Here is a 12,579-nt window from a genome sequence, read left to right on the forward strand (position 1 = left end):
AGATCATTCTGACGTTTCAAATAGATCCTATTATGAGTGATAAATTAACATGAGATTTTTCTGTGTGTCCTAGCACTCTTTCATATGTTTTTTTTTTTTTTAAGTGGATTTTCACACTTAGATTCGAGATCTATGTGTAATAATATACTAATCAACTTAGATGTCTCATCAATTTATCGAATATATTAAATCAAAAAAGAATGTTCGATCATTAAAAAATAAATATTAAAAAAAAAATGGGGATGGCTCTTATTATTATGCTAATTCTAAATGATTAATGGTCGCTTCTTCTTTATTTAATCCTTATCGTGGTTGATGTATGATTATAACATTCCTGTCATCACCCTTTATAATTAGTTAGCAAACCTTTATTATACATGACGTAATGCTTTAAGCATTAAAATATAATCTTTAATATTTTCTAGATATCAGCCGTTTAAAACTCGTTAAGGTTCCTAATTCTTAACTGCTATAAATCTTGACGACGACAATACGCTCATTGTGATATTACAAATGCTAACGCACACTACATTCGGCCCCACCCAATTTTTAGTAGCGTAGCGTCGTATACTTGTCCCATGCTGTGTGATACGTATCTTGGTACGAATAACAAGAGTACAAAAGACCTTAAAGCGACTTCCCCTCGCCTCTCTCTCTCTCTCTCTCGTCTCTCTGCGCCAGTTTTCTCCACAAAATAAAATGGCTTGAGAGCGAGATACAGAGAGAAACAACGAAAGCAAAACTAGGGCGTCAGTGGCTAAAGGTAGAAGGATACGTGTTGGACAATGGGAGGCAGCGAGGCAGACACCAAGGGACCGAGAACATCAGTTGCGCTGGTACCGTGTTCTGTTCTTACAATTGCTAAATGGGTTCGATTAGATGGTTTAGTTTGCATCTAAAGTGAAAAAGTTCTGCTCAGGAGCATCCGCCGGCAACGAGCTCTAGCCCCAGTGCAGCAGTCTATCCGGAATGGTCTGGATTTCAGGTGATAATTAGGAATTTTCTTTTGATGTCACCATGACCTAGTAATTTTTCGTGTTACTCAAATAGGCATACCCGTCCATTCCTCCACATGGCTTCTTCCATTCACCAGTGGTATCAAGCCCTCAGGCTCATCCATACATGTGGGGAGCACAGGTACTCTTTTGTCTATTCTTTACCTTTTCCCTTTAAGCTGGTTGGTTGTGTTTGTCACAATCTATAGGAAGCTCTTGAATGCAGTAAAGTTAATGTGATTTGCATTTTGTGTTGGTTGCGTATGAGGCTAGATCTATAATGGGAGAGAGGATAAGGCATGGCATGTTAAGAAAAGCTCATTGAGGCAACATTGTTGCATGGGTAGTTATGCACTGTCTAGCTTGGATGTTGCTTATATGCTCCACTCTGGTTGTTACATAAGATAATGTGTGACAATTTGTTTGTGGTTTTGCTGTATATAGCGATCTCTTTCACCTTTTCATCTGTCTTTTTTTTTTTTGCATGATTAGTTGGATTTTGTCATGTTAGCCTATGGGTAGTCTGAGTGTAAATTTTAAACACCTAAAATAAAAAAAGGACGAGTCCAATGCATAAGGCTCCTACCAATTTGTGGAGGGGCTTACCCCTACTAATAAAGGATCTTCTTCCATTACTCAAACTTTGTTCGCCCAGGTTGCAATTGAGAAACTTTATTGTTGTACCAAGGCTTTAAGCACCTAAAATGTAAAGGAAAAAAAAAAAAAGAGTGAGTGAATATGATGGATATGGTGCCAATTTCAAATGGAAGTAAAGTGGGCTTCACTTTTTTATGTATCTCAATTATGAATTTATGATACACTAATTAAATATATTTATGATTATCCTTTCCTCTGTACAGCACCTTTTGCCGCCTTATGGGACTCCACCTCCATATGTTATGTATCCTCATGGAATATATACACAGCCATCTGTGCCACCTGTACGTATTGTTGGAATACAACTAAACCAAGATTTCTTTCTTTTAATATACCTAATATGTTTTCTCCAAAGCAACCACTAGTTACTTGTTCCACTTGTTAAACTGTGGGCAGGGTTCACAACCATTTAGTCCTTATGCTATGACCTACCCTAATGGCAGTGCTGAAACTTGTGTAAGTTACCTGCTAACCCAAGCTATCAAGTTAGTTATAATTCAACAGTTACTACATGGGTAGTGAAATCATGTGCCATGTTCTTCTGCAAATCATAGAAGAGTGTGCCTGCAATCACAGAAGGAGATATTAAATCATCCGAGGGTAAGGAAAGGAATTCTATTCAAAGGTTAAAAGGAAGTCTTGGAAGTTTGAACATAATAGCAGGGAAGAACAGCAATGAGCCAGATAAAACTTCAGTTGCAGGTGACAGAGTCTTGTCGCAAAGGTAGATATATGTTAGCCTGGTTATTTTAATTGTTATCTTTGTGCTCTGATTTCATCGTGTATTCTATGCATTTTGTTTGGAATATTTTTAATGTAAATCTATTGTTTCCATCAGTGATAGTGGAAGTGATGATTCAAGCGAAGGAAGTGATGCAAAATCTGAGGACGTGAGCCATTCTTCCTGTTTTGTTTGCTAATTGTTTTTTTTAATAGAACACAAGTTCTACACCATGTAACAAAAACACGTGGTTATATTGGAAATTATATGGTTAACAGTGCTGTGTCTCCCGCATGTAGTTGCATGTCAAATCTTACTAAAAATTACTGTTGTGTTGGCATCACGACAACATAATATCTCGGAGCACTGAACTACAACACCAGAATGCCAAAAGGTGTCCAAAATAGTTACAACTTGAAGAAAGAGTAGTATTAAACAATATTTTTTATATGTTTTGAATAGTCAAACTTAATATCAGTGCAGTAAACTTCAAAAAATTTGACTGGGAAAAAAGAAATATCATTTTAAGGAACTGGTGTTGCAGTTATGATTTGTCATTTTCTTAGAGGAAGAATACATCTTTTAAATTTTTCTAATGACAATTTTAGCATTTGCTTTATCATCAGCTACTTTGAAATAAGGCCATAATGGGTCAATAAGATGTAGTTCTAATATAATTAATTTTTGTATCATAAGAGAGAAGGCCAAACAGATAAACATCAACTTGCCATGATGTAAAAATCTAATGATGTGGTGGCCTAGGAGTAAATGTACTTGCTTTGGTTGAGGATCTACCATTTTTAGCAATAGATCGGAAAATACAACCTTTTGAGGCAAGCCCCATATTGTGAGGATATTTTGATTAATCTATCTTGTTAAAATCTGATGGTTGACTATCTTCTTTTTTTAATTTTCTTTTCGAGTTCTCAATTTTTATTTCGTGAACTGCCAAGTTTGTTCTCATACATGCATTAAATATTGGGATGATATATGTGCATATGTGTTATCTTTCTTGTGGGTTGACAAAAACAGCTTTTACATGTAAAGTTTGTGCTCCATACATCGTCATCGGTAAAATGAACTTTTTAGTGATTAAGTATTAATGTACAATAAAATTGTGTAGGACTTGGAACAAAAAACGAGAGGCAAACAGGAGCTTCTAGATGGTAGGCATTTCAAAATTTGTACCTAGTTAATTTGATAAACTCTTTCCCATGGAACTTTGTCCATGTGTTATTGCAGAGATATCCAGAAATGGCACAAATGGTGTGATCACTGCACCAACATGGGCAACATCACATCAGACAATGCCAATTATGCATATGCTACCAGCTGGAGTACCTGGAGTGGTTGCTGGTCCCACCACAAACTTGAGTATAGGGATGGATTACTGGGTTTCTCCAACATCTGCCATTCCTCCAGAGCATGGGAAGGTCCCTGCAGCAGCAGCTACAGGAGCCATGATTTCCGGTGCACTTGTTGGGGCCACTGAGAAGGTTCCATCAGATATTTGGCAACAGGTTTTTTCTCAGCTTTAGTGTTAGTTGTCTTATTTTTTTGCATTAATCATCAATTCGTTATCCAAGAGGTTACTTACTCGATGATCAACATCTGTTTTGTTGTTCATGAAACAGTATATGTCATGAGTCTTCATAGTTTGTTATGACTTTATAATGGAGATTGGATACTACCAACCAGAACTTTCTTGCTGGCTGTGAAGTAAATGTTTTTCCATCTGGCCATAATCACTATAACAATTCCAAAGTAGTCTTTATTTTTATAAAATAGAAATGGTGCCTTATTCCCTTTCAGTGTATCTTGAGCAATTTGCAGCTTTTTGTTACTAATTTGTTGCTTTGGTGATTTCTATTTCCTCTCCTATATTTGCTGCAACTTACTAGCCTTTGTGATCTGGAAATGGCTTCTCGATGTTTGTGTTATCGTATTAATGTTTGGGTCTTTTATGAAGTCAGGATGAAAGAGAACTCAAAAGGCAGAGGAGAAAGCAGTCAAACAGGGAATCTGCACGTCGGTCGAGATTGCGCAAGCAGGTATAACTCATCTAGAGAACATGGAAATCCTTGAATGAACTTTTGACGATGGTTCTCATTGGTTTTGAGATGCTACTTCCAGGCAGAGTATGAAGAATTGGCTCAGCGTGTTGAGGCTCTAAGAGATGAGAATGCTGCTCTTCAAGCAGAAGTAGTGCAGATCAAGAAAGAATACGATGCACTTGTTGCATTAAATGCCACTCTGAAGGTAATAAAGTACATCTTGATTGGGAAGCTGTTGTTCTGCCTGCAATATCATGCTGCAGAAATGATAGGGACAGTTTTGCAGGAGAGAACTGGGGAAACAACAAAAGAAAAAGAAGATTTGATAATCAAGGAGAGAAGCCAACATGCTGATGACAACGTCCAGAGGAACATGGATTCTGATCCACCATCGGGGCCATCAGAAAATAATCAGATTGATCAATAAAACAGCAACTTCTACAGTAATTTCCTCAAGTCTAAGCCTGACTAGATCATGACAGTGCCCTACCTCCTAATAGATTGACATGAAAAATTGATGCAGTTGCTTATTTCTGGGTACCACATTGTATATACTGACATTTCAGCATGGTCCCTTTGGTGTTTTTGTCTTGACTCATCTTTTAACAGTCAAGCCAAGCAGCGGGTATAATGCTGGAATTAGTGCTCATTATTTAGAGCAACACCAGGTACTTCAATTCTAACTGTTAGAGATGGTTATTATTGACTGATATGTAACTGGAGGATATTGTTAATGTGTCTCTCTACAGCAGATATGTCATAGAGTTAAAGATCTATGTATTGTCCTTATTGTTGACAAGTATGAAACAGTCTGTACTGACAGTAACCTAATACCTATGTTACAGGCTTTTATACCTTGTACTCTCTCTCTCTCTCTCTCTCTCTCTGTATGCATGGGCAAACAAGCTCAGCCAGCATTCAGCTGCTACTCTTTAAGCTGCAAATCTGTTTCTGCAAGTGTTAAAGCTTAAGCTCTTAGGATTATTGATTACTAAGTCAAAATCTTTATTATGGTATCTGTTTTTTTTTTTTTTTTTTTTTTCATCCTATGTTTAATCAATACTTGTGCAATGCCCTTTCTCCTAAATTAGTTTGCTCCTAAGAGAGGAATTTGTATATTAGAGAGGTTTCATCTCTAGGTCTCCAAGTTATTATTTGTTATTGGTTTCCATTTAATCTCTGCTACTAGTTTTGTTTCATCAATGTCGACCAAGAACTTGAAGCTGAAATATTTGGGTCAACAGGAAACTTGTTCTACACATGCTGTTAATTCTGAGGAGCAACCTTCATCTTTAGGAGGATGAATGCAGTTCCTTCTAAAGCATCTTCCATAAGACTCTGCAGCTGCTGTGCCCACACAATTACTGCCAAATGTCTACTGAATGCAATGTCCTGCACCAAAGAACATTGTTTCGACCAATCTGGTATGGTCTTTTTCTTTTCTTTCATAGCAAATCATGGACTAATTTCCACCTTGCATGATGAACATTATCTTTTGGACTCCCCAACCCCTCATTCCCTCATCTCCAACTGGCCATGCTTTTTGTGCCATGTGGCATGACCATATCTTGAGTCATGAGATGGCCACCAAGCAATCTCCATGCATCCTAACCCTCAAAAACACCTAGTTTGCAGGATTCATAAACGAAGAGAAGATTTTAAATGCATGTAAATTCCTTCTTTTTTTATTTTTTAATTTCACTGTCAGATGAAGCTAGAAGACAACCTTCACATAGGAAACCCAAACTCCCACCTCAATAAGCTCCCCAGTTTTTGTCAATCACTAGGACAAATGACACCTCTGAAATCCATCACAAAATCTCAGGCCATACATTTTTCTTGAATTGTTATTGGAAATATTAAGATTTCATAGGAAACCAACTTTCAGTTTCTCATGGTCTGCCCCTTGAAATCATCAAGAGTAGAGGAAGTCAGACCACACTTTCTCTTTTATCTTCATGCTCTCTCTCTCTCTCTCGACTTCACCTCCCAATTTCTTTCCTCAAAAAAACTTGGGAGGAAAGAGCAAAGGCTCGATTCAGCTGCAGCTGAGCTCATAGGGAATGGCAACCTGTGCAGTCTATACCACTCCATCCCTCCACTCATGTTCTATCACCAGCCCAGCAAAGACTTCATTGGGCTTCCACCAAAGGCAGGTCATCTTCTTCACTAGCAGGAGAATTACCAAGAGAGGAGGGAGGAGTACCTCAGAGGTCACGTGCTCTGCTGAGGCTAAGACGGTGGTGATAGGGCTGGCAGCAGACTCGGGCTGCGGGAAGAGCACCTTCATGAGGAGGCTGACGAGTGTGTTCGGAGGTGCAGCTGAGCCACCCAAGGGAGGAAACCCAGACTCCAACACATTGATCAGTGACACCACCACTGTCATATGCCTGGATGACTACCACTCCTTGGACAGAACCGGGAGGAAGGAGAAGGGTGTCACTGCTCTGGACCCGAGGGCCAACAACTTCGACCTCATGTATGAGCAGGTGAAGGCTCTCAAGGATGGAGTTGCCGTTGACAAGCCCATCTACAACCATGTCACCGGCTTGTTGGACCCCCCTGAGCTCATCCGGCCACCCAAGATTCTGGTCATCGAAGGTCTGCACCCCATGTGAGTTCTCCTCTATGATTCTTTCTGCAGCTTTAGTGTCAGTTTTGCGTTCTATCCATCTCTGTCATGTAGCAACCGATCTGATGATTATTCTTTCACCTTCCATAGGTTTGATCCCCGTGTGAGGGAACTGTTGGACTTCAGCATCTACTTGGACATCAGCGATGAGGTCAAGTTCGCATGGAAGATTCAAGTCAGTCACTGTATCCTCATCCAAGTCCATAATCATGTCGATAATACTAGTGAATTGCTCTCTCAATCCACTCTGTCTTTTGAATCGCAGAGAGACATGGCGGAACGTGGGCACAGTCTCGAGAGCATCAAAGCCAGCATCGAAGCTCGAAAGCCCGACTTCGATGCATACATCGGTACCTCCGTTTTCCATAGACGAATCGTTCATTTGTCAGCTGACCTCCGCTCACCGATCACTCGTTCGACTTGGTGTTCTTGGCAGACCCGCAGAAGCAGCACGCCGATGCCGTCGTCGAGGTTCTCCCGACGCAGTTGATTCCCGACGACAACGAAGGCAAGGTGTTGCGGGTGAGGTTGATCATGAAGGAAGGGTTGAAGCACTTCAGCCCGGTCTACCTGTTCGACGAAGGCTCCACCATCTCTTGGATCCCATGCGGGAGGAAGCTCACCTGCTCGTACCCTGGCATCAAGTTCGCTTACGCCCCGGACACCTACTACTCCAATGAGGTAAACCCCCATCTCCCTCTCTCGCTCTCCACTCGTCATCTCATCTTCATGGTTCTTGCGCAGGTCTCGGTGTTGGAGATGGACGGACAATTCGACAGGTTAGATGAGCTGATCTATGTGGAGAGCCATTTGAGCAACCTCTCCACCAAGTTCTATGGGGAGGTGACGCAGCAGATGCTGAAGCACTCCGACTTCCCCGGCAGCAACAACGGGACCGGTCTGTTTCAGACGATCGTCGGGTTGAAGATCAGGGATTTATACGAGCAGATTGTTGCCGAGAGGGCAGCTGCTGTTGCTGAGGCAGCCAAAGTCTGAGACTGCACTACTCCCTTACCAAAGCAGTCATCGTCTTCTTCCGTGCCTCTTTGCATGTTTATTCTCCTACACTTGTACGCACTCATGCGATGATTTTACTTGGAATAGCAACGCAATGCAGGAGAGGTGAAGAGAAAACGTGATCTCCATCAATTGAGAAGCTCCGAAAAAGATGTGTAATTGTAATACTAAGTTGTGATACCGAATATAATACAATCTATACAGTCTCACAAACAAAAATGCGATCTAAATAAGCGAAAGAAAGCATAAAAAATCAAAATCTGGGTAGGATCTCTGCCAACAGCCAATCGAAGAAGAAATGTATGGAAACTGGTGACCCAAATCAGGCAGGCGTTCCTCTTACATAATGCAACCTTACCACGGTGAGCGGACTCTGATTTGCCTGATGCAGCTTAACGCCGGCTTATAAACCTTAAGGAAGATTAATAGTATGGTGACTCGCGCGCGTGATTACCGAGTTGAGCTCCGTGTTCTCGTTGTTACGATGGTTAGCGGATTCTATTTGCTTATGGCAGCGCGCTAACGATTAAAAAGACTAAAATACCCCTCTGGCAGTAGCTTGAGTGCGGAGAATCGCGGTGTGATTACCGAATGCGACTGGGATGACAAATTAACCTCAAATTTTATTTTTTGACGTCATATCTTTCGAATCCTGTGTTCTTATTGTTACCAACGGTGAGAGGATCTCAGTTAGTTAAGCCTAAAGACACCAAAAGACTCCCTGGCAATAATCGCTTAATGACCGCTTATTGTCCTTTAAAAAAGGCGAAGTACCGAGAATCGCTGTGGGATTACCGCACACGACTCGGATGGTAAACTTGTCCCAAAAAAATATTTTTTGGCCTCCAATCCTTCGAGGTCAGAATTCTTATCGTCACCGAGGGTGAGCGTACCCCAATCTTAGAATATATAACGTTATAGCTACACTACGTCGGCCCAACAATCTCTCCCTATGTCAGAGGCCCAAAAGACCAAACTTAAGCTTCACGTTCCCCTCTTCTGGAGGCCCAAAACTCCAACGATTTGCATTTAGATTGACGAGTTCTCTTGATTCAAGGATCCAAACCGTACATCTCGGTTCACAGCCTCCAAAACGACTCTTGTGAGTACAGGAAGGATCGATCACAGGTAGAGTTGACTGCATTCTTTGTGGCAGAAACTAAAAGTGCCCAAAATGCGTCGAAATAGGAGACCAAGCAAATCCAAAAATGTATCGCCAGCTATCCATAAAAGTCGTCAGTCAATACCGTAAGCCACATTTGGATTATGATTCTAGAAAGAAATCAAATCGGCAAAGGTCGATTTTGAAACCAAAATGAGTGGTTCTGATTCGAATTGTTTTTTTTTTTAAAATTAAATTATATAATTTATTTTTAAAAATAAAAAAATTTAAAATCATAGAAACGACCATTTGAATCGAAGCATGAACCGTTAGTTCCGGGACCGACGATTTTAAGTTTAAAATTGATGATTTCGATTTTTCAAACCTAAAAATTAGAATCAAATCATCCGATACATATTTCGATTTGATTTGGAGCCAATCAACCATTAGATTGGTTTGAAGGACGTGGACAGTGTCGAGGGAGTGGCAAGCAAGATTATGGGGCGATGATTGATTGATGATAAAAAAGATGAGGGGGATAATAATTAGCGATTATGGGGCAACAGGTCGAGGAGTGATGATCGATGAAAAGCATGAGACGAAGTATGATGATTGATTGACGAGAGGGAGCGTAACGATAGTGTCGACAATCACACTGATCATAAGAGACGTGGGAAAGAAAAAGAAAAAAATCAGAATTAGAAGGATTATAAATAGTAAAATATTATTTTTATTAACTTTTAAGATATTATAAATTAGAAGAGATCGGGGATTCTAAATAGTAATATCTTTTTTAAAATTTATGATATTATTCTTAATTTTTTTTATTTTTTTAATTATGAATTCTTTTCAATTTACATCTCAGCATTCTTTGTTTAATTTTACATCTCGATTATCCACAACATGGATTATTTTCCTTCATAAATACATACCGAAGAAATATACTTAGGACAATGATAATGATGATATTTTATATGTTTTTGTTCTCACCTCTTGAGGTCTATTATTATTATTATTATTATTATTATTATTATTACTGAATGCTGATGCTCAATGGTGCACAATGGCATCTGCTCAAGACAAGAAAGTCCTCTCAAACCTGTGGCTTTCATGTCATGAACAGCAGAGCAGCGAGTCTTGCAAAGCATCTAAAGACACAAGTCTGCACCCTGTAATTGCGACGTCTAACTTTCTCCCATGTCTCACTCCCAATGCTGGAGTGGATGTATCAGTGAAGATGAAGCAGAAGTTGTCAAGGTTGGCTGAGCGAGGCCTACTGCTGCTGCTTTGGATTCGATAGCTCTATGTGTTTGTGGCTTTGCCTGTGAGAGGGATTCTGAGGCATGCTCTTCCCACCCCCATCACCTCATGAGCTGCATGCACTGCTCGCCATGCCCCATCATTCCATCTCAGACGAAAGCCTGCAACCCTATCTTCGGCTTTCGGTGTGCGAGCGGTGGGGACTCCCAACACAGCAGATTCCTCGAGCTTGTCGGAGCAGTGTCCGCGTGCCATTCTCCTTCATGCTCTCGTCTTCCTCGACATCGCATCCTTCGTAGGGCTAATATTAATCGCAGTGCAGTGAGCGGCACCACATCCTCATGAAAGCTCTATCCACGTTGGTAATCCCCCAAAGTGGGGAAAGCTGTATCCATTAAACCGAGTCTTTCAAGCCACAATCTGCACCGATCTCTCATGATCACATGTAGAAGAGCCATATCCCACGCTATCCGATGCGCACCACGCATTTGAATACTTGTCTTTCCTCTTCTCGAGGTCTGCCTCGCCATTAAAGTCTGGTCTCTCTAAGCTGTAAGCAGCTTCTTTAATCTTCTGAGAATGGTGACACATGCTTTCCTTCCTTATACTTAAGCTGGTGAGAGACTACAACACATTAGGGTTCAAGTAGATCTACGTGCTACCGCTGGTGAGGATGCGTTTGCAGGTGACGTATGTGGGGATCGACATGTAGAGATCATTATTAGATTAGCTTAAGGATAGCTATGCTTGTCGTCAGCATCACAGAAGGAGGTGCAATTATGGTAGCATAAATGCATGCACTGCACGGGCATATGGGCCCTCATTACCAGCCATGTAATATAGGTCATTAAGATAAGGGTTTGGATCACATGTAGGATGCTTCTCTATTCCAGCTCTGAGCAAATCCCAGTGGAAGCTCTTTCAAGTCTCTATTCATGCATGAACGTGGGCGATATGCTGCTCCAGCATTAATGTCATGCCTTAGAAAGACTCAACATGACAGCCAATGGTTACCTGCAAGAAATATATTAGTAGAGATAGCTTGCAACTACATGCCCATGTGGATGCATCTTAATGGCGCCATGGAATCGATGCACTCTAAAAGAAGTTTATCTGTACAGCACTTGCCTGTTCAGAGAGAGAGAGAGAGAGAGAGAGATGGTCATGTGATTCTGTGGTTTGGGCATATTCTAATGTCTTGATCAGGTCATTTAGCATCAGCTTAAGATGATGTCTTATAAGCAAGCAATTCGAGTGACATATGGCTGCACTTGTTGTCTCTTCAGAATGTTCTTTCCCTTTGCTTCATGGATTCTTTACTACTACTACTACTACTAGTCAGCAGTGTGCCGAAAGAGAGATGATACGAATCAGCTAAAGGGAGGATGTGACTGCAATGGGATTGAGGTGGGTGGGTGAGAGACTGTAGGGAAGAAGGCATTGTTGGCACTCATTTGGAGAGTTCTGAGGCTCTTCCCAATCCCCAGAACTGAGAAGATTCTGAAAAGGTCACATCAGATAAGATGAAGAAGAAAGAACATGGCTAAGGATAAAGAGTGATGCTAAACAATGCCATCCACCACATCAGAGTTTTTAACTACTGTTCCCAACACACCTCACTCCATATGAAAACTATTCCTGATCTCTTCCTTCTTCCTTGGGAACCTTTAGCCTTCATCTAGGGTTGCATCACAACTGGTCATCTCTTTCCTCTAAACTCCACAGAGGCAATATCTTACAGCCTAAGATTAATACTACTGCATTCAGTATTTGCACCAAAAAGCTTTACTCTCAATTTGGGTTGTCTCTTGCAGTTTTCTGCAAGTCAAAGCCAAAAATGGCTTTCATGGAGCTAAGCTCATTGTGCTGTTGATAAGCAGTGGTGCTCATATGTCCTTCTTGTACTTGTATTCACTCTACCAGCAGACCACATGCTTTAGCAGTACTATATAATGCAAGAAGAATAATATGGATTTGAGAGTGCAATCCCTCCATAGACCAAATGCAGCAGCAGCAGCAGCAGCAGCAACATTTTCCTAATTGCTTCTCTGCATTGGATCTTAAATCTACCAAACAAGAAGAGAAGCTTTCTGCCTCTCCAAAAGAACTCTTCAATGAATACACATCTGTTTCTTTGATCA

General features: G+C 40.8%; 2 protein-coding genes across 5 annotated transcripts; both read left to right on the forward strand.

The window, feature by feature from the left end:
• The first annotated feature begins 663 nt into the window (after positions 1 to 663).
• LOC135611123 (bZIP transcription factor 1-B-like) lies at positions 664 to 6,596 on the forward strand. 4 transcript variants are annotated; one of them, XR_010486442.1, is made up of 13 exons: positions 664 to 836; positions 920 to 985; positions 1,051 to 1,137; positions 1,856 to 1,936; positions 2,049 to 2,108; positions 2,207 to 2,376; positions 2,491 to 2,542; positions 3,497 to 3,539; positions 3,616 to 3,893; positions 4,347 to 4,424; positions 4,507 to 4,632; positions 4,714 to 5,095; positions 5,672 to 6,596. XR_010486442.1 is itself a non-coding variant. In XM_065106454.1 (12 exons), exons 1-12 carry the CDS (start codon positions 786 to 788, stop codon positions 4,852 to 4,854), a joined length of 1,233 nt encoding a protein of 410 aa, XP_064962526.1. In that variant the 5' UTR covers positions 664 to 785; the 3' UTR covers positions 4,855 to 5,281. The 4 variants fall into 4 exon arrangements, 3 of the variants coding, with proteins under 3 accessions (XP_064962526.1, XP_064962528.1, XP_064962529.1); XM_065106454.1 differs by lacking the exon at positions 5,672 to 6,596 and having other exon boundaries at positions 4,714 to 5,281; XM_065106456.1 differs by lacking the exon at positions 5,672 to 6,596 and having other exon boundaries at positions 2,210 to 2,376; positions 4,714 to 5,281.
• On the forward strand, positions 6,484 to 8,208 carry LOC135611124 (phosphoribulokinase, chloroplastic-like). The gene is made up of 5 exons (XM_065106458.1): positions 6,484 to 7,041; positions 7,150 to 7,234; positions 7,325 to 7,409; positions 7,496 to 7,740; positions 7,804 to 8,208. The coding sequence occupies exons 1-5, from the start codon at positions 6,491 to 6,493 to the stop codon at positions 8,053 to 8,055; spliced, it is 1,218 nt and encodes a 405-aa protein (XP_064962530.1). The 5' UTR covers positions 6,484 to 6,490; the 3' UTR covers positions 8,056 to 8,208.
• The last annotated feature ends 4,371 nt before the right edge of the window (positions 8,209 to 12,579 follow it).

Source organism: Musa acuminata, chromosome BXJ2-4, assembly GCF_036884655.1.
Source record: "Musa acuminata AAA Group cultivar baxijiao chromosome BXJ2-4, Cavendish_Baxijiao_AAA, whole genome shotgun sequence".
NCBI classification, from domain to species: domain Eukaryota; kingdom Viridiplantae; phylum Streptophyta; class Magnoliopsida; order Zingiberales; family Musaceae; genus Musa; species Musa acuminata.